The 18,870-nt window shown below is 50.0% G+C and overlaps 3 protein-coding genes across 4 annotated transcripts; 1 reads left to right on the top strand and 2 right to left on the bottom strand.

The window, feature by feature from the left end:
- Window positions 1-3,274: 3,274 nt before the first annotated feature.
- LOC142881816 (ras-related protein Rab-25-like) lies at window positions 3,275-6,406 on the bottom strand. Its single transcript, XM_076016126.1, has 5 exons — window positions 5,934-6,406; window positions 5,437-5,632; window positions 4,497-4,690; window positions 4,304-4,384; window positions 3,275-4,152 (listed from the first exon to the last, which is right to left on the bottom strand). Exons 1-5 carry the CDS (start codon window positions 5,968-5,970, stop codon window positions 4,028-4,030), a joined length of 633 nt encoding a protein of 210 aa, XP_075872241.1. The 5' UTR covers window positions 5,971-6,406; the 3' UTR covers window positions 3,275-4,027.
- An 825-nt stretch (window positions 6,407-7,231) lies between these two features.
- ubqln4 (ubiquilin 4) lies at window positions 7,232-14,058 on the bottom strand. Of its 2 annotated transcripts, none has more exons than XM_076016125.1 (11): window positions 13,849-14,058; window positions 12,322-12,473; window positions 12,087-12,235; window positions 11,715-11,974; window positions 11,451-11,609; window positions 10,980-11,226; window positions 10,743-10,882; window positions 9,910-9,993; window positions 9,531-9,646; window positions 9,123-9,408; window positions 7,232-9,026 (listed from the first exon to the last, which is right to left on the bottom strand). In XM_076016125.1, exons 1-11 carry the CDS (start codon window positions 14,041-14,043, stop codon window positions 8,874-8,876), a joined length of 1,941 nt encoding a protein of 646 aa, XP_075872240.1. In that variant the 5' UTR covers window positions 14,044-14,058; the 3' UTR covers window positions 7,232-8,873. The 2 variants fall into 2 exon arrangements, with proteins under 2 accessions (XP_075872240.1, XP_075872239.1); XM_076016124.1 differs by having other exon boundaries at window positions 12,075-12,235; window positions 13,849-14,035.
- A 1,363-nt stretch (window positions 14,059-15,421) lies between these two features.
- Window positions 15,422-16,862, top strand: LOC142881817 (lens fiber membrane intrinsic protein-like). Its single transcript, XM_076016127.1, has 5 exons — window positions 15,422-15,533; window positions 15,806-16,014; window positions 16,096-16,245; window positions 16,343-16,477; window positions 16,591-16,862. The coding sequence occupies exons 1-5, from the start codon at window positions 15,514-15,516 to the stop codon at window positions 16,650-16,652; spliced, it is 576 nt and encodes a 191-aa protein (XP_075872242.1). The 5' UTR covers window positions 15,422-15,513; the 3' UTR covers window positions 16,653-16,862.
- The last annotated feature ends 2,008 nt before the right edge of the window (window positions 16,863-18,870 follow it).

The raw sequence follows: 18,870 nt of genomic DNA on the forward strand, positions 1-18,870 counted from the left end.
TCCTCCTCCTCCTCCTCCTCCTTCTCCTCCTCTCCCTACTCAGTTCCTCCTCCTCCTCCTCCTCCTCCTCTTCTTCCTTTTCCTCCTCCATCTCCTCCTCCTCCTCCTCACTGCTCCTTCTCGTCCCCCCACAAACTCTCCTCCTCCGCCTCCTCCATGAGTCGTGTCCAACAAGTGTCCTCCCACAGTATCTACATCTCAGGCTCACTAAACAGACGGAAATGCGCCTAATGAGTGCGCAGGAAATGCGCAGCAGACGGTGCCAACGTGCGCAGTGAAGGCGCCTCCCGCGTGCTGCGAGTCAGTGCGGCTCAACTTTGGCCTTTGGATCAAACCCTCAACAAAGGACAAAGATTAAATATGAAGAAAGGGGGGAAATCCTTGACAAGGGGGCCCCTCCCCGCCCCAGAATGCACCTGGGGGGGAGACCCCCTGCTCCACGAGAGGAAACTGCAAAACAAACACACTCGAAAGAGCTCAGATCCAAGCTTGTGCTCCCAGTGAGCGGCCGCCTGGTGGCGCAGCACTCCGGCAATCCTGAGATTGTTCCCACTCACTGCTTGAAAGTCGCAGAATTGAAAACAGCGTTCGGGGGGTTAAAAGTGAGGCCGAACTTTCCAGAGATCCAGGGGAACACTTTTGACGGCTGCGGCTGGAAGGCTTTGTTCCTGCGCGCGAGCCGCCGTGATGGAGGCGCAGCTGCGAAAATCGTGGAAGAAACGCAGACGAGGTGTGTGTGTGTGTGTGTGCGGTGGTGGTGGTGGTGGTGGTGGTGGGGGGGGGGACTCGCATGGAAACATGAGCTCACTGGGTCGAACCTCTGCGTCACCTTCTGTCAGTCAGCCGGCAGCCACACTGTGGCGCTGCTGCTGCTGCTGCTGCTGCTGCCTGTGAGGAAGAGCAGAGCACCTTCATCCTTCCATCCTTCCATCCTTCCATCCAGCTGCTCCTGCTGCTCCTGGGCTCTCTCTCTCTCTCTCTCTCTCTCTCTCTCTCTCTCTCTCTCTCTCTCTCTCTCTCTCTCTCTCCTCGGGGTGGAGTTCGGCTCAGGTGAAGTCGACAACAATCCTGTTTCACGCGGATGTTGTTGCGCACGTGGCCAAACACCGCGGCTGTCATGGCAACTGAGGTACGGAGCACTTTGTTGCTTTGTTTGTCTGCTACGCTGAGCTCTTTGTGCCTGAAGCAAGAAAAGAAAAGGGGCGGAAAAGCCAGGATGTTGACCTCCAGCTGTGGTTGTAAAATGATCGCTCGCGCTTCTTCTTGTCGAGGAAGTCAAGTGACTCCAGAGCAGCGCGCGGGGGTGACGGAGGCTCACACACCCACCGTGACACAGCCGCGATTTAATGTCATCACACGCTGAGCTCAGACTGAACGCTCGGTTTCTCTCTTCTTCTTCTTCTTCTTCTTCTTTTCTTTTTTTTTTCCCCCACCTCCACGCTGCGCGCACACGCAACCGCCGGCGCGTGCCACCCCCTCCGGATTGCGTATATTTTTGGGGGGGGCGTAAAGGAGGAGTGGCGCGCGCGAATGAACACCCACCGGCTTCACCTCTCTCTTTGATTGGCTGCCACGTCACCATGGTAATAGTCAACATGCGTTGACTTCGCTGCTATTTATGTGTTGATGTTTGGCTGACTGGGTGTGTGTGTGTGGGGGGGGGGGGGGCAGATTGGGGCGTGTGTGTGTGTGTGTGTGTGTGTGTGTGTGTGTGTGTGTGTGTGTGAGAGAGAGAGAGAGAGAGAGAGAGAGCAAGAGAAAGAGAGAGAGAGAGAGAGAGAGTTCTCTCCTGTGACACACAGCTGGGTGGGTGATGGCGCAATGTGTTGTTTGGACTTTTGGCTCTCCTGTTGCGCGCGCACACACACACACACACACAATACAATAAAACAGTTGCGTGCCGCATGACATTGACAGGGTCTCCCACATTGCCGTCCAATAAATCATCTCCGTCTTTGCCGTGCCGAGAGCCTAAGAGAAGAAGATTCCAGGCTCTGACCTGAACGCCTCCAGAGAGCTGCAGAGAGGAAGGCTTCTCTCCAGCCATTTGCACTCAGCGTTTTCCTTTTCTTTCTTTTTTTCCCCTCCCCGTGACAGCCAATGTTTTGCAAAAGAGCAAAAAGAGCAAAGAGGGTGAGAGTTCTATTCAAGTTAAAGGTTCTCGAGTGGGAAGAAAAAAACCCTGCACTTGCACTTGGACACCAGAACAACAGCCTGGTTGTTAAAGCTGAGAAAATTCAAAAGCTGCATGAAAAGCGTCTGTGGAAGTGAAAAGGGGAAATAATCCTGCCAAATGTTCTCACTGCAGCAGCAGCAGCAGCAGCAGCAGCAGCAATTTCCTCTTTAAGGTGGTAATTCAGAGCCAGTGCAAAGGTGCAAAGAGGAGCCAGGGTGAGGCTGGGGGGGGGGGACAACAACCATTCTGGGTGGGACAGAATGTGAGTGAAACTTGCTGTGATAAACAGAGCCAGAGGGGACATTTCCAAGGCGCAACGCAGGAAGAGAAAACAAACAGCCGAGATAAACAGCAGGAACTGCAGCTCTGCAGAGAACCACGAGAGAGGAGGGGCCGCAACGCAGACCGTGGCAACGTCTCAGAGGAGAGCTGCTCTCCTCGAGGTCAAAGGTCGTTAACTCGGCGGGGCCCTCGCAAGGTGCGGCACCGCGAGCGCAAATTCTGAGGGCCACAAAAAAAGTTGCTGCAAGAGCTCCAGCAGGAAGGATTTCTCAAGGCAATGACGAGCGCTTCACGGCTGCAGCGAGCGCCTTCACACGCACTTCAGTTGCCACCCGGTCACGGTCGACTGAGGCGGTCACTCGGTTCCCTCCAGTGTCGCGTCTGTAGCGCCACCTGTGGAGGATTGGAACACATACATTTGGCCTTCAGCCGCAGGCAATCGCCCTGTTGCGCACCTTCCCCTTTGTTCAAGGTGTGAACAACACACACACACACACACACACACACACACACACACACACACACACACACACACACACACACACACACACACACACACACACACACACACGCGGGAAGGGCAGTATTCAGTGCCCAGTGCAAATCGAGTTGTACAGGTTTGACTCTCGCTGCTTGCAAAAGAAGAGCCGTTTCAATGGACAATTTACAGAAAACACCGCCATCTACAGGCTGCAATGAGACTGAGCAGCACGTGGATCCGTGACTTATTGTCTCTTGTATGTCGTTCATTTACGTCCAATATTTCCTCTAAATCGTCTTGCCCCATGTTTGACTCAAACAAGGCTGAGTCTGAAATGGAATATGATGCAACCACTTTATTTTATTTTATTTTTTAAATATCCAAAAGCATGACAATGAGTTTGAGCTGGTCTCGAGCAGGTAACCAGTCCTACAACATAAATAATATTGGCAAAAACCCCCTGAAAGACACGTTATTTAGAGTCAGCCAGGACACAACATGTTTGAGTTAAAGTCAAAAATCTGTGCAGCCTCCTTTTGCTGCCCCCTCTTGTGCAATGATTTTAATGCAATTCACGACTCTTCGACAGACAGAATAACTTAAATAAATTATCCTAAATAAAACCCTGCTGCATTACAATGACAGCAAATAGGATAGGCAGGGGGGTAGGGTGGGGGGGGGAACAAAGACTCTATTCAGAATAGAGAAAATGATGACGAGCTGATTTTAAAAAAGAAAAAGAAAAAAAAAAAGGTTAGCATTCGTTTGAAATTATTTGTGTAAAAATGAGTAAGAAAAACAACGTTTTTTTTTAGCTGTTCATAAGGAGACGTGTTGATCGTTTTCAATGGCAAGTCGGTCATTTCTAGATGGTTCCGATTGAAGGCTGCAGGAATGCAGCGCCAACGAGTGTCCTTACCTCAACACAGTCTCCAAACATTGAAAGTTGAGAAGAAAAAGATAAACAACAACAACAACTACAACAATAAAAGCCCCAAACATGGCTTCCATGTCTGTTGGGATTCCACCGCCTGCTTGCACTGGGCGCCAGTCAAGCAGAGCCTGGACGGTGCTGCCCCCTTTGGCCGTTAGGAACTCTTGCAGCAGCTGCGGCTCTTCTCCTCCGGCTCGGTGAGGGTGATGGGGCTGGACAGGGTGACGGCGCTGATGGAGCCGCGCGTCACCTCTCTGCTGACCACCTTCTTCTGGATGGCTGGAGGTGGACCGCGGAGAAGCAGAAGGAAAAAAAAAAGAAAAATCAAAAATCAATCAGCGGGTGAATTCAAAGGGCTGGAAGTGGAGGGGCGCGGTGCGGTGCGGTGCGGTGTGGTGCGGTGCGGTGCGGTGCGGTGCGGCTGGACCACCTGTGAGGACGTTGGTGAACGCTTCTTCCACGTTGGTGGAGTCCAGCGCCGACGTCTCCATGAACATGAGGCCGTTCTTCTCTGCGTGCGGGAGGAGGGAAAAGGCAGCCAGCCGTGTCAAATCAAGGAGCTTCACCGAGTTCTGCCAGCCGGTGCGGCACGCTGGCAGGCGGCTCGGGTTCACGGCTCTCACCTGCAAAGGCCCGGGCTTCCTCGGTTGGCACCGTGCGGAGGCTCTCCAGGTCCCTCTTGTTGCCCACCAGCATCACCACGATGTGGGTGTCGCCGTGCTCGTACAGCTCCTTCAGCCAGCGCTCGGCGCTCTCGTACGTCAGGTGCTTGCTGATGTCATAGACCAGCAGGGCCCCCACTGCGCCGCGGTAATACCTGGAGGTGGTGGGGGGCGGGAGGCAAAGGTCAGAGGTCAGAGGTCGGAGGTGACACCACGCAGCTCAGTAGTAAAGTCATCAAACTGGTGTCGTTACCATGGTGACGTGGCAGTCAATCATTGTTACAGAAGAATATACTGTGTGTGTGTGTGTATATATACTGTATGTGTGTATATATATATATATGTGTGTGTGTGTGTATATATATATATATATATATATATATATATATATATATATATATATATATATATATATATATATATATATATATATATATATATATATATATATATATATATATATATATATGTGTGTGTGTGTGTATATATATATACTGTATGTGTGTATATATATATATATATATATATATATATACATATATAATCTACCGCGCTGTGCTAACTCCATTAGCCGCAGCTAGGCTAGCAGCTTTAGTTCCCCTTTCTCCCTCCTTCCTCTACGGCTTCCACGAACAGTTTACAGCAGCAACAGCCACTTCCTGCCTTTGTTTCTTCTACAGAAACAGTCAATTGGCTCTGGTCACAAGAGCAGTCGAAAAGGCTCCCCCCCCCCCTTTACCTGGAATCTTGCAAGATGGAACAGACAGATTTAGGAGCTAAACTCTCAGCAATCCAGCGACATTCCAAGGCAAATGAGATGACTCCTGCTATCTATGGATCTGTGTGTGTGTGTGTGTGGGTGTATGTGAGAGTGTGAGTGTGAGTGTGTGTGTACACCCACGCCGAGGTGATGGCCCTGTAGCGCTCCAGCCCTGCCGTGTCCCAGATCTGGGCCTTGATGGTGTAGGTGTTGAGCTGGACCGTCCTGGTGCTGAACTCCACGCCGATGGTGGTGCGACTGTCGTGGTGGAACTCATTCTTGGTGAAGCGCGACAGCAGGTTGCTCTTCCCCACGCCGGACTCACCGATCAGAACCACTGCGACGGGAAGACGGTGAACAGAGAAGCACAAGCACTCGGGTTCAGACGGCTCTCAGGGCGGTGCTGATGATCAGCGACAACAGTGCCACGCGCCCAGGGGGAAATCCCATCGATCGGAAAAATCGAGACAATCAAGGCCAAGGAGCTCGGAGAACGAGAAGTATGAGGTCAAAGGTCAGGTGGTTTACGCTCTCACTTCCTGCTTTGCCTTCCCCCCCGCCCGGTGCACCTGCCTGCCCTGTTCACCTTCTTCCTCCTTCTGACACAATCTCAGCTGCGGCAAACATCACTCGCTCACCTTTGTAGACAAAGTTGTACGACTCGTCGGAGCTCATGCTGCGTCCGGATGGTCCACTTGTTCCCGTTGAAGTCCCGGAGCCACTTTGGATGTGATCTCCAAAACAAAAAAAAATACAACAACAACAAACAACAAACAAAAAAAAAAAAGACAATCCAAGGTCAGCCTGTGGCTCGTGGTCCAGTCGCTGCGTGTGAAGGAAGAAAAGGATCAAACTGGTTCAACCGTCTGCGCCTGCTTCCTGCTCCACCTGCGCATTAATGGAGCCAAACCGGTGGCGGTGGTGCCGGCGGACAGACAGGAAGGCAGGGAAGGCGTCCCGGGGACTGCCGAGCCCTCGCCACTCGACACCAGAGGGCCGGCCGGGGAGAGGAGGGGAGGGGTGGAGTGGAGAGGGGGAGGGGCAGGGAGCAGGTGTAACAGGTAGAACCACTCGCAGTGGCAGTGGTGTGCAACAGGCTCCGCCCCCTTCTGCTGCTGCTGCTCTCTGCTTTCAACTCTGACACGCTTACCGGCGGCAGGTGGGTGCCTCGGTGTGCGTGCGTGCGTGCGTGCGTGCGTGTGCCACGATGCATTTTGACACCTGTGTGATGTCACCGAGGGCGTTAAGTTAGTGGCTTTGTTTTACTCTCGTCCAGTGAGCAGGCGTGACCAAACGTCGCTGGCTGAAAAGTCAAATTCTATTTCTTTTGTAGGTCACGAGACGACACTGAAGATTATATATATATATATAAAAAAAAGAACGTAATTATGTCGGCAGCAAAGTTACAGACATCACTAAGAAGTTTTTTTTATTTAATCACATCTTTCCTGCCTATTAACTATTTTTTAAAAGTCCTAATTAGAATTGCCCCCTTGGTACAATTTTAAGATCTTCTTTCTCAAGTGTAAGCTCAGTCCAGTAGTAAGTCCAGTAAACAACATATTTAGCCCGGTGTTTACAGCCTTCCACAAAAAAAACCAAAAAAAACAAAACACCGTGCAGACCATCAGCATTTGGAAAGAGAGAAAAAAACAAAACATGCCACAACATGGATGGAGGGACGAGTGCTTTTTGTGACATCACAAAGGGTCGATTGCATCCATTACATCCTCTGAAAAGCAGAACATTTCTTGGCAGGAGGCGACTACTGACGGGACGGAGACACAGATTATGGGAATTACCCACAATTTGGGCCCCCCCGCCCCTCCCCGACCGTGGACCAGGATCCCACAAAGCAAAAAATATCCAATTGTCGACACCAGATATCAGTTTACACCATCCAACAGCTACAATCAACACAAACGGAGGTGCAGACTGTTTTTGATGATGATTTATTTGCTTTTTTTTTAGTACAGTACTGTTAAAAGTTAGTTTCAACACGTTCAATTGGGAGATGGATTTTTTTTTTTTGTCGTCTTCAGCTGAGGCCAACAAAAGACAAGCAGCTATAGAAGCAGTTGCCAAGGTTACCACAACTACAATGCTGAGATTCTCGAAAAGGAAGAAAAACAAAAAAAAAAAAAAAAAAAAAAAGAGACAACCTAGTACTCGATTTAAGGTCCAACTGGTGACATCATACCTTAGTAGTTAACAAAGTCTTCCCATCAGACAGTTCAGATTTTTTTGTTTTTTTTTTTGTTTTAACATAACCAATTTTAATGCGAGACAAATCAAAGTAATCTCTAGGTACTATCTGCACCTCAAGAAAAAAAAAAAAAAAAAAAGGAAATCAAAGAGAATAGGACAGGAATAATAATTATCGCTGAAATGAAAAGAAAGCTCGTTTACTTTAATTTATATTCATTTCGACAGCGTTGCCCGCTTCGGCGCTGCTACAACAAATACTCGATCATGACAACGTGTGGGTATGAAGCTGTGTGGAATTCATCTCTGGGGGGACCTTCGATTAGACCGGCCGCGTGGGTGCTAGGTAGTAGTTTTTCATTTTGAGTGTGTGTGTGTGTGTGTGTGTGTGTGTGTGTGTGTGTGTGATTTTTCTTCTTCTTTTTTTTGCCGACAATGCTCTCGTAGGGCAGGAAGGACAGAAGGCACAGCAGCGGTGCCTCAGAGGAGAAAAGACACTGTGCGACCGTGTGTGGGCACTTTGATCTGGAATGACAAATAATAAGGTCGAAGGGGAGGGTGAGAGGTGTTTTCGTCTAAGTGCTTGCAATAAATAGTGAGAGTTGTTGGGCCAAAAGAAAAAAGAAAGAAAGAAAAGAAGAATCCTTCCTTGGCTGCGTGTGTGTGTGTGTGTGTGTGTGTGTGTGTGTGTGTGTGTGTGGAGAAAGATGAGTAAAATGGGAGGGAATGAGATTTAAGAGTCGGTCCGGAGGAGACGCCGCCTGTTTTTCCCCCGGAGAAAAATCGATTGTTACCAGGTGAACGCTGACAAACACGGCGAGTGCGGAGCGACGCCGACGGCCAATCGCATTGCGCGGATCGAATCTTTATCACATCACATCAACCTTTGGTGAAAGGGGGAAAAAAAAACAAAAAAAAAAATGTTGAGGAAGTCTTTTGAGGAGAAGTTTTCACTCCCAAAACCCCCTCCCCTCTCACCCCCCCACCCCTGGAAAAAAGGTGAGCAGTTGAGTCCGACTGTACAGCAGCATTCTGTAACAGAGACGTGGTTTGTATTTGCATTGACGAGAAAAAGAAAGAAAGAGGGTGAGAGGATGGAGGTGGGAAGGGAATGACGTGAGAACAGAGGCAGGATGCGAGTCTTGCGGGTCCTGACCGAGGCTCTTCTGGAAAAAGGTTTGGGACGATGGATTTTCTTTATATTTTTTTTCTCTCTCTGGGTTCTCTGCGGATGATGCTCTTGTGTGGTTATGAGTCAGGTATTTATGTTTGCGATGCCTGTGTCTTGGTGTCAATGTGTACTGTCGATTTTTTTTCCTGTTTGTTTTGTCGTCGTTTTGTTGTTTTTTTTGTTGTTGTTGTTGTTGTTTTCTTTACGAGGGCTGCGAGCCCAGAAGTCTCTCGATAGCGGCGTTGATGTCTCCTCCGGTGGCGATGAGAGCCTGCAGGTTGGCCTCGCGGTTGATGAAGCCCATGGCGCTGAGCTGGTCCAGCTGGGACTGGAACCGCACCTCTGGTGTCTGGGTCTGCAGGGGTGGAATTAAACAAAAAAGAATCATTCCGGGCGGGAGGGAGGGAGGGGACACACACAGAGCGAGGAAAAGAAAGAGGCTGCAGCGTACCGATGGGTTTCCTCCAGCCCCTCCAGCAAACATCTGCAGCATCTGTTGCATCAGCTGCTGCTGGGCGCTGTTGGTTCCCGCACTGCTGGGCGACGAGGCCGGGTTCTCTGTCGGCATGCCGGGGGCGACGCCTGTTGGCATGCCGGGAGCGCTGCCAGTGGGCATGCCTGGAACTCCGGCGCCGGGCATACCTGGAACTCCGGCGCCGGGCATGCCTGGAACTCCGGCGCCCGGCATGCCGGGAACTCCGGCGCCCGGCATGCCGGGAACTCCGCCTGTCATCAAACTAGGGCGGACGGAGGGACAAGAGAGAAAAATAAATCCCCCCCCAAAAAAAGAAGTGCATTCATGAACCTGTGTGTGTGTGTGTGTGTGTGTGTGTGTGTGTGTGTGTGTGTGGAGAGGCACCTGGGCATCAAGCCTGGCGCTTCTGTCTGCAGCGTCTGCAGGCCCTGTTGGATCTGCATGAGAGCCTGCATGGCCCGCGGGTTGGTCATCACTGACAGGGCTTCAGGGTTCTGCATCTGTGGAGCATCAAGCAGGGGCAGAGCACCGAATCAAACCGGCTGACAAATCAAATGTGCATACAAAAAAAAAAAAGAAGACATAATGCGACGCCAGGCGCGAGCTGTACGCCGGCGCCGCTGACGGTCGGTCTGCACCGGAAAGAGAAGACGCTCGGCAAAAGGAAAAAAAGAAGAAGCGGCGTGGGACCGTCAGCGCGACCGGAGGGAAACCTGCTCAGCGCGACGAGCTGATCTCTGTCCGCTAAGACAACGAGCCTCACCTGCTGCAGAAAGATGGGCAGCTGGGATCGGAACTGCTCCTGCAGCTGTGGGTTCCCGGCAAACAGTGGGTTGTTCATCAGAACCTGGCGACAGAGAGACAAGGACTGAGTGTTGTGCGTTAAATTGTGCACACGCAACAGCTGTCGGTCTTGCACCGTGCACAGTTATTCATCTCTGGGCTATTTTTGGGATCCATTTATTCGGACAAATGAGGCCGAGGCCGCGTTGTTTATTGTTCCCAAACAGAAAATCCTCTCTGGGGAGTTTGCACCTATTAACTTTGCTTACCGGCCTAATTTCTAACAGACGCAGCCAGATCCTATTATTCACTGTTCGTTACTAGCAAAACGCTTCCGCTGGGATTTAAACGGAAGCACGAGAGCCTCCAGACAACATTAGGAAAGTCACTGCCGGGCCTTGTGGTGACCGAGCTCTTTCACGCCTGCAGCTAACCACCAAAACATGGCCCACATGTCACGAGTTCATACATGTAGACATCGTTGGTTCTAATTCTAGGAATAAATGTGATTTATTCACCATACAGATTGATTTTTGCTATTTACAGTTTGTTATTCAAAAGGACATTTCTTTTTTTTTACAATGCATATCCGCAGTATTTTGAGTGTGTGGAGCTGCGCAGGGCTTCGTTAAAACCTTCCCTCCCTTCCAACAAGCACGCTCGCAGGAAACGCAGCGCTCGTGACTGCGGGTTTACGAGATGCAAAGTCAATTCTGCCTTTGAACGCGACGACGTCGCCGCCGCGCAGGAGCCATTCCGCCGGTCAGATACCAACGTGTGTGAATATGCGTGTGAGTCTTTTGCACTGCGAACCTGGGAGGCCAACTCTGGGTTCTGAGACAGCGACTGCATCATGCTGCGCATGTATGGCGCAGACAGCATGTTCTGCATCAGCTGCGGGTTCTCTGAGATCTGCTGCATTAGACTCTGCATCCCAGGGCTGTTGAACATTCCTGCAACACACACACAAACACACACCAGCTTAGTTAGGGGTTTTCACACATGCGTGCGCAGGCCACCAAGCGGCCTCCCCCCCTCCCCACCACTCACCGTTGCCCAGGCTGCCTGCGTTTATGCCCAGGGGGTTGGACACGCTGGGGTTGGTGCCTGCAGGGTTGGGGATGGTGGTGGAGGAGCTGCCACTGCCGCTCCCGGTGGCCGCTCCTCCGCTCTCCGAGGGATTGGAGGCGTTTGGTGGCCCCCACGGGTTGGGCAGCGGCTCGCGGTTCTCCGTCCGCGACGGCTGGGCGCCCGACTCAGAGTTTCCGCTGAGCGCCGAGAACGGGTTGTTACCAAACTACAGAGGAAAAGGACGAGACGCATTAGAGAAACAAAACACCTGACCACACGCGTGTCCCAACGTTGACTAAAAGACAAATTGAGGGTCACAGGGCCGTCTCCTACAATTTCCTTTTTGCTCCTACCTCCTACTCGGACAGTACACGATAGGGGAAGCCCTCACACAACCAAGGCTATGCAATTAAAACATGACTTTGATTCCATTTGAAATGCATCTGATACCTGCTCCCTCGCAGCACTGAACATTGGCTCCTGAATATCTGTGTACATCCTCCGCAAGGCGTTGTATCCTCCTGGGATGCTTTCCAAGTTGCTGAGGGCCCGGTCCTGGTTACGCATCATTTCCTGCATCATCGCTGGATTCCTGGCCAGCTCCATTGTCTGAGAGATGACAATAAAGAGGAGAGGAGTCACATCAGTACAAATTGTCTCAATGGAATCCCGTGCGGGGACTAGTTATGCTTTTCTTTTCTTTTTTTTACCCACCTGTCTCATTAGCTCTGGGTTGTTCAGCATGTGGGAGATCTCAGGGTTGCGTTCCATCAGCTGCTGCATCTGAGGGTTGGCCACAATCATCTGCCTCATCAGGTCGGGGTTGGACATCATGTTCTGCACCAGCGGGTTCTCCATGATCTGAGAGAGTAAGTCCGGGTTGGACATGAGCTGCCGCTGCATCTGCTGCTGCAGCTCCATGAAGTTGGCTGAACCCATGCCCAGTCCAGCCAGACCGGCCAGGTCGAAGCCTCCTGAGGAGCACCAGAAGCGCGGATGACTATTAAACACTCTTCTTTTTTTTTTTTAAATCAACATTTCTGACTGAGTGTAAAAAAAAAAAAAGTTTGGCACCTGGAGACTCACCCATGGCGTTGGACGTCTGTGTGGGTGGTGGGGCGGTGCCAGCAGGTGCTGCTGCAGGTGAAGGGTTGGTGCCTGGACTAGATGTGGAGGTACTGCCGGCTGGAGTGGACGCTGAGCTCGAGGCAGAGGTGCTGCCGCCATCCCCAGTCCTGTGGAAACATCAGCAAACGGTTGCAACTGATTGACTCCGGCAGGAGTGAACACCAGGGGAAGAGAGAACGTGATCAAGCCTTACTTTTGTGCTGTCTTTATGACTAGGTGAACTGTCAAACCATCCTTGATGCCGAGTTGGCTGAGGCTGTCGCTGTCCTTCAAGATCTTGCCGGCAAAAATCAAGACTAGCTGCTCCTTTTTGGCTTTGAATCGCTTTGAGATCTCGTCTTTAAACTGGAAGAAAGTAGGAGAGGTTTGAGATAAAGGTTACTGAATAACAACAGGGATGAGAAACACTTGGGGGTGGGGATTGTACTATCTAAAATTAAACGCCTCACTTCCTTTCTGTAAAGCCACTTGAAAAGATTACTGTTCCCCTGCAAATATCCTCCAGCTGTAAAGCTTCATTTCCAAATCATTTGCATTCATCCGTTTAGCACATGTTTAAAAGCTCCCTGAAGCTGCAATGCTAGTACAGTCATGTTACATTTTACAATAAGAGCATGAAACATTTTAAGGCTATGAACTCTAAATTAAACAAAATATGGTAAGACGACACAGACAGAGAGGGAAACAAAACAAGCTAACTGATATATCAATGACAGCCGATGTTTTTCAATGTTTTTTTTTTTTTTATTTTTTATTTTTTTAAAGAATTGTGTTTGCAAAGAGTGTTCACTTCAGATCTTTTGTACAATTACGGTTATATCACTGGTAAATGAGGCCCAAAGAGATGTATTAGACTAAATCAAAATGTTTAATTCGCATTAAAATCACGCCACCTTATCAAATCAAAACACTAACAACGAATTCAATGAAACACAGTGGGCCAGGTAGATTCAAGACTAAAGTCCACAGGAGAAGGACTGACACAGGCAGGAAAAAATGGCCACTCGAGACCACCGAGTCATGAGAGCAGCTTGGCTCTAACCACAGCGGGGGAAAAAACAAAAAAAACAACTATTTCTGAATAACCGGCTACATGGATTTGATCAGGCGTAACAGTATAAGGAGCCACAGGACTCGTTGCCGGGCCGACAGCAGTTCGGGGACAAGTCCATATTCCCTAGAAAGCAGAATGACTCAGTGTCGCCAGGAAGAATGTTCTAGATGGATAGCAGCTTTTAGCATTTTTGTCGCCTTCATCTGTTGAGCTGTGACGAGAGAAGAACCCGAATCGGCACACGGTCACCTGGCGTGAACTTGGACGCCATATCAGAACACAGTTACTTGTACAAAGTGGCACGGCAGTAACGCAAGCCGTCAGCTGACACTTGTTTGGGTACATACTTGGCTAACGCTGGCTCAGCTCGCGAGCCGTGCTAGCTAAGCTAACCGACAACGTTGACTGGCTAATCAACACTTGCATGTCCCTCTAATTGGGCGAGAACTGCGTCAATAACGCCGAACTCGCGGTGGTTAAGCTAACGATGCTTTCGGTACTCCTAATCACTTTTATTCAACTCACTCTCCGTTAGCCGGTACCGAGTGACGGCGCTATGCTAACTAGGCTAACTAGCTTCCTCGCCGAAGTTGTGGGCAGGGGCATGACGTTAGTACACGGCGCTGAACCGCACCGGTTAGCTCCGCGACTGCCAAATCAACAAACCTGGGCAACAGAGGCATCCTCCTCGATGGCGATTTCTTCTTTGTCTTTCGGGGTTTTCACTGTGACCTTAATAATAGTTCCCTCCGACGTTTCCGCTTTATTATTGTTGTTATTACCAGGATCTGCAGCGCCTTGGTCAGCCATCTTTACTCCGCCGATGGAATAGCTCGGGTCTGGCGTCAGCTTCCGGGTCATTGCAGGTCAAACGTCTTTTCAAAATACACGGCTTCCTGTGACTCCCAGATAACTCGTTTCATAAGATTGGTTTTCGAAACAAAAATATATATTTTCTTTTTTTTGATGAATAAACTTTGCCATTATACAATGTTTGTCGTCCCAAATAAAGTACAGTTCCTTAAAGTTTCATAAGTGGTAAACATACTTGACAAGACAGGAAGTGGTGTCACAAAAAAAAGCATGTTGACAAAACTGCATTCCAGTGCTTATGCAAATTTTTCTTGCCCGGCTTCCATTGCACAAAATGGCTGTTTTTTCGGTGCCCCACATCTCAGGATTAAAGGTTATTCTGTTGCCATCATGTGTCCAATGTCCCACATGCTGAAAAAAATGTGTATTTAGATGTATTTATATACATAGCCATAGCAGCTTAAATGAATTGCAGGTCAGCCAAGCTGTAGTGGACTGTGAAGTGAAGGTATAAAGTGACTTGTGTCTGACTGAGTGTGCAGTGAATTACTTGGGAGAAGGTGATTCACTTCAAAAAGCTCAGAATGCCTGAATATTCTGTGTAATGTATAGGCGGTGTGCAAGTATTAAGCACACTGGCAAATTCTTTTCTTTCTCAAACACCAGCGTAGCTCTTCTTTAATCTCACTGGAGGTGGAATATTCCAAACTGGAAGCCTTGTACCAGTTTAATGTTCTGATTTCATTTAAGCCAATCCCACTGTGAGTGGAGTGCTGTGTAGAATGCTCTCTCTATATGTGCACTTGTGCAGAATGGGGGCGGGGATGGCGGCGTGGCGGCGCTGAAAGAAAAGTGTGTGTTTCAGCAGGTCACATTGACCAGGATCAGCTCTGCATGGGCCCAGTTCTAGAGCGGCGCACCCATCACAAACAAACAGGTCGGGTGGGGGGAGGGGGGGTGCCAAAAAGAAACACAGACCAGCACCCTTTAACCGAGGCCCCCCCACTCAAACCACACACACACGCACACACACACATACACACACTGAAATGTACACTATCACATGCACTGCGGGCCCCTGCAGTGTCTCATTCAAGTGCATCCCACACAGGGAGACCCGGGGCGCCGCAAAGGATTTTGCTTTCATCGACAGAAAAAAAAAAAAAAAATGGGCGAGCAACTTTTGTGGTTTGAGTTTTGCCTCTTACTCTTTCTCCCCTCGCCCACCGGTGAGCAGCTGGAGAGCTCGCTCCCCCTCTCTGTCCGCCTCTCCTCTTCTCCACCTCTTTCCACCTTTGCGCATTTCCGGAAACGAGGTAAGGGATCTGATTGGGTCTTTTGTTTTGTGTGTTTGTTTGTTTGATTGTCCCCCCCCCCCCCCTGGATATTTTCAAAGTAATGCGTGTTGATTTGTGGTGGACTGAGGCCAGCAGAGTCAAATAGCTCAGATACTGCAGAAGAAGGACAGGTTGACAGGGGACATCAGCAAACAGCAACACTGCTACACCTTCTATAGTGATGTCTGTGCCAAAGAGGAGGTAAAAAAAGAGAAGAACTCAACTGTTTTAAACATAAATTATAATGTTTAACTGTCCTTTATACATTGGTGTTATGAATCTGGCCTTCTTAAAAACCCGTAACTGCACTGCGTCTGGATCCTTGATGAAGTGTTGGATGATTGAAAAAAAAAAAAAAAATTGCAATAGCAAAAAAACAGATCATGTGATTGTACTTTGAATGGGCAAAGCATTAGCATGTATGAACGCAGGAGTCGAGGCGTGCTTGCCTTGACGATGTGCCGCTGTGACAGTTGCTCTGCAGAAGCCCCGTTGTTCCAGCTCAGGATGTACAGCTTCATGGGAGGGGGCCTCTTCTGCGCGATTGTCGGTAACATCCTGCTGGTGGTCTCCACCGCCACCGACTACTGGATGCAGTACCGCCTGTCTGGGAGCTACGCCCACCAGGGCCTGTGGCGCTACTGCATGTCCAACAAGTGCTACATGCAGACCGACAGTATAGGTACGACCTCTGCGTGGGTGATGGGGTGGGTGACACTGGATGGGTGTGGTGGAAAGAAAGGTGACTGAGTTTCCCCTCCAGCTTACTGGAACGCCACCAGGGCCTTTATGATCCTCTCGGCGATGTCGTGCTTCGCCGGCATCATCACCGGCATCATGTCCTTCGCCCACTTCTCCTCCTTCGAGAGGTTCAACCGCTCCTTCGCTGCCGGGATCATGTTCTTCATCTCCAGTGAGTCTCTCTGCACCCTGGCACTGGAGCACAGGCAGCTGTGATGGACTGTTGAGTGTTGAACTGACTCTGCCCTCTCTCTCCCCCCCCCCGCCAGCTTTCTTTGTACTGCTGGGCATGGCCATTTACACTGGAGTGACAGTCAACTTCCTGGGGAAGCGCTTCGGCGACTGGCGCTTCTCCTGGTCCTACATACTGGGCTGGGTTGCCATGCTCATGACCTTCTTTGCAGGTGCGAACGTTTCCATCGCTGCTTCTTGAGCTCAAACGTGAAGAAAGGATCAGAAACAATCAAACAACAACATAGTGACTTGAACTGCTGATGTCTGGCTCTGTCTTTTGCAGGTATTTTCTACATATGCGCCTACAGAATGTGTGAATGCAGGAGAGGCAACGGCCCCCGCTAGAGGGCGACAGCGAGCCGACATCCCAAAGTGCCAGGGGAGAGTCAGGGCAGCTCTGGCTGATCTGCAAAAGAGATGACGTCGGGCAGCCACGATGAGAACACAGAGGAACAGCAAACCCCCCAAAAAATATGTCTGATTGTTGTAACAAGAGATGACAGTCTGTTTTCTTTTATAGGGCCGTTTCACTCTGTTCCTCTCCTCTCATTTTTTTTTTAAAGAAAGGATTTTTAATAAAGTTGTTTCCCAGACGCAAGCGGGGCTATTCAGCTGTACTGACAAGTCGCCAGCAGAGGGCAGCACGCACGCACGCAGCCCCGCGGATCAGTGTAACATCCTGCTACAATTCAGGCTTCTAGCAACATTAGCAAAACTCAGACGGCAGAGACTGGGAATTTCTTTAAAGTTGGAATGTGGAATTATTGGCCCTCCAAGCAAAAGACTGTACATCAAAGATTGACGGTGAGCATGTTTGTCTCCAGGATTTCCCCCTGCGGCTCCGGGTTGGTGAGGAATCTCACAAAACGTATAGTCAGACGGGAACTTTCTTTATGAGCTCTCATGCTTATGAGAAAGGGGCTTGCTTGGCCTTGGGGGTGGGGGTGGGGGTGGGGGGGTGTGGCCAACATGATCCTCCACAACATGTTTGTTGCTATCCAGCGCGGTGCAGGCGGCGCACTGTGGCAGTGGAAGGAGGCTGGAAGGGTCGGGAGGAGAGGAGCGAGGCGTTCCCAGACCGGAGGAGGACCAGGGAGGAGGACCAGGGAGGGGTCCGCTCATTGTTCCCCTCTCCGTCGCAATCACTTCCTCTTTGTTTTTGCCGCTCGTCCATCCCTCCCTCCCAGTCAGCTGAGAGGGGAGGCGTGGCCACCGGGTAATGAATGCTTTGGCTACTCGTTGGCGCAGAAACCCAGGGGGAAATGTAAACAGTCGGCGGACGGGATGCCTCCATCCAAGTTTCCATACTTGGTGCTGGCGGCTGGTGCCGAGAGATAAGCTCTAATATCGAGCGCTCCCCCTGCTCAGACGCTCTCGTAATAACCTGCCGCTGAGTTCCCGGCCAGGCCGAGGGCCAAAGGCCGGTGGAATGAAATGGGGAAATGTCTGGATGAAATACAGGGAGAACAAGCAAACTCGCAATCTTACCGTGAGACAGCTTTTACTGGTTGATGTGTAACAAAAAAGTGGGCTTGCGCTCAAAAACCTTCACAGGTGAGTGATGCTGGAATGCAGGATAAGGTTCACCTCTGGAAACACACACAAACAAAACCTGTATGAGTTTTAACTCACTGCGAATGTAATTTGTTTTTTAGAGAGATGCTAATTTTACAGACCTGCAACTTGACTTGGCAGCTCAGCGGTTCTCTTGATGGCTCCTTGAAAGGAAAAGTAATCAATCAAAGCCGCCAGCAGAAAGAGTTTAAAGACACTGCTGATGTCTGTGAAGAAAACAACGTATAGATTCCGTACAAGGAACCGGACAGCGGATTAGGATATAAAAATAAGAACAACATGAGTGGGCAACGACTTCGATCCTGACGGGCTTTAGCCAAACACCACAGAACTAGTAATACCACAACTGAGCACGCAGGCAGCCTCAAGAAGAGCACATTTGATTGATGTGTTATAAAATGATTGACAGGAGGCTCATCCAATCACACATGTTCGCAGTGAAAGGTTCGTTTAAACTGTCGCTTTTCTGTCAATCTAATTACACTGTTTCAAATAGAGAGACCAGAGTGTTCCGTTTACATTAATACTGAATAAACTATGCAGTTTGGGACGTGCCCAGTGCACCCCACAACCCAAGTCACTTCAATCCCCAGTTTCCAATACTGGACTTTAGGAAGTCATTTACTATCCCTAAATGCACAGTGATTGGCTAATTAGAAACTTGTGTGGAGAAATGATTGAAATAAAAGCATTTGACCTCATAAAGGGGCCAGCATTTTCTAGTTCTAAACAGGAGGAGCTCTCTAGCTTCTAGACCGGTGCTTTCATAACTCCGCCCCCAGTGTGTGAGAGAGTGCGTGGAAAGCGGCCGGCCTCCTGGTGACTGACGGTGGGAGCGATTGCTCTCAGCGACGGAAGAGAACGCTGACGCAGCGGGACCTTGTGAAAACTGTCCTCATCCCAGCCGGCCCGGTCGCCACGTCCATTGTGGGCCACTGATCCCACTGATTGGGTGGGGGGTGGAGGGGTGTGGGGGTGTGGGGGTCCC

The sequence above is a fragment of the Nelusetta ayraudi genome, unplaced genomic scaffold (genome assembly GCF_046127955.1).
Source record: "Nelusetta ayraudi isolate G7.1 ecotype Tasmania unplaced genomic scaffold, CSIRO-AGI_Nayr_v1 ptg000219l, whole genome shotgun sequence".
In the NCBI taxonomy this organism is placed as follows: domain Eukaryota; kingdom Metazoa; phylum Chordata; class Actinopteri; order Tetraodontiformes; family Monacanthidae; genus Nelusetta; species Nelusetta ayraudi.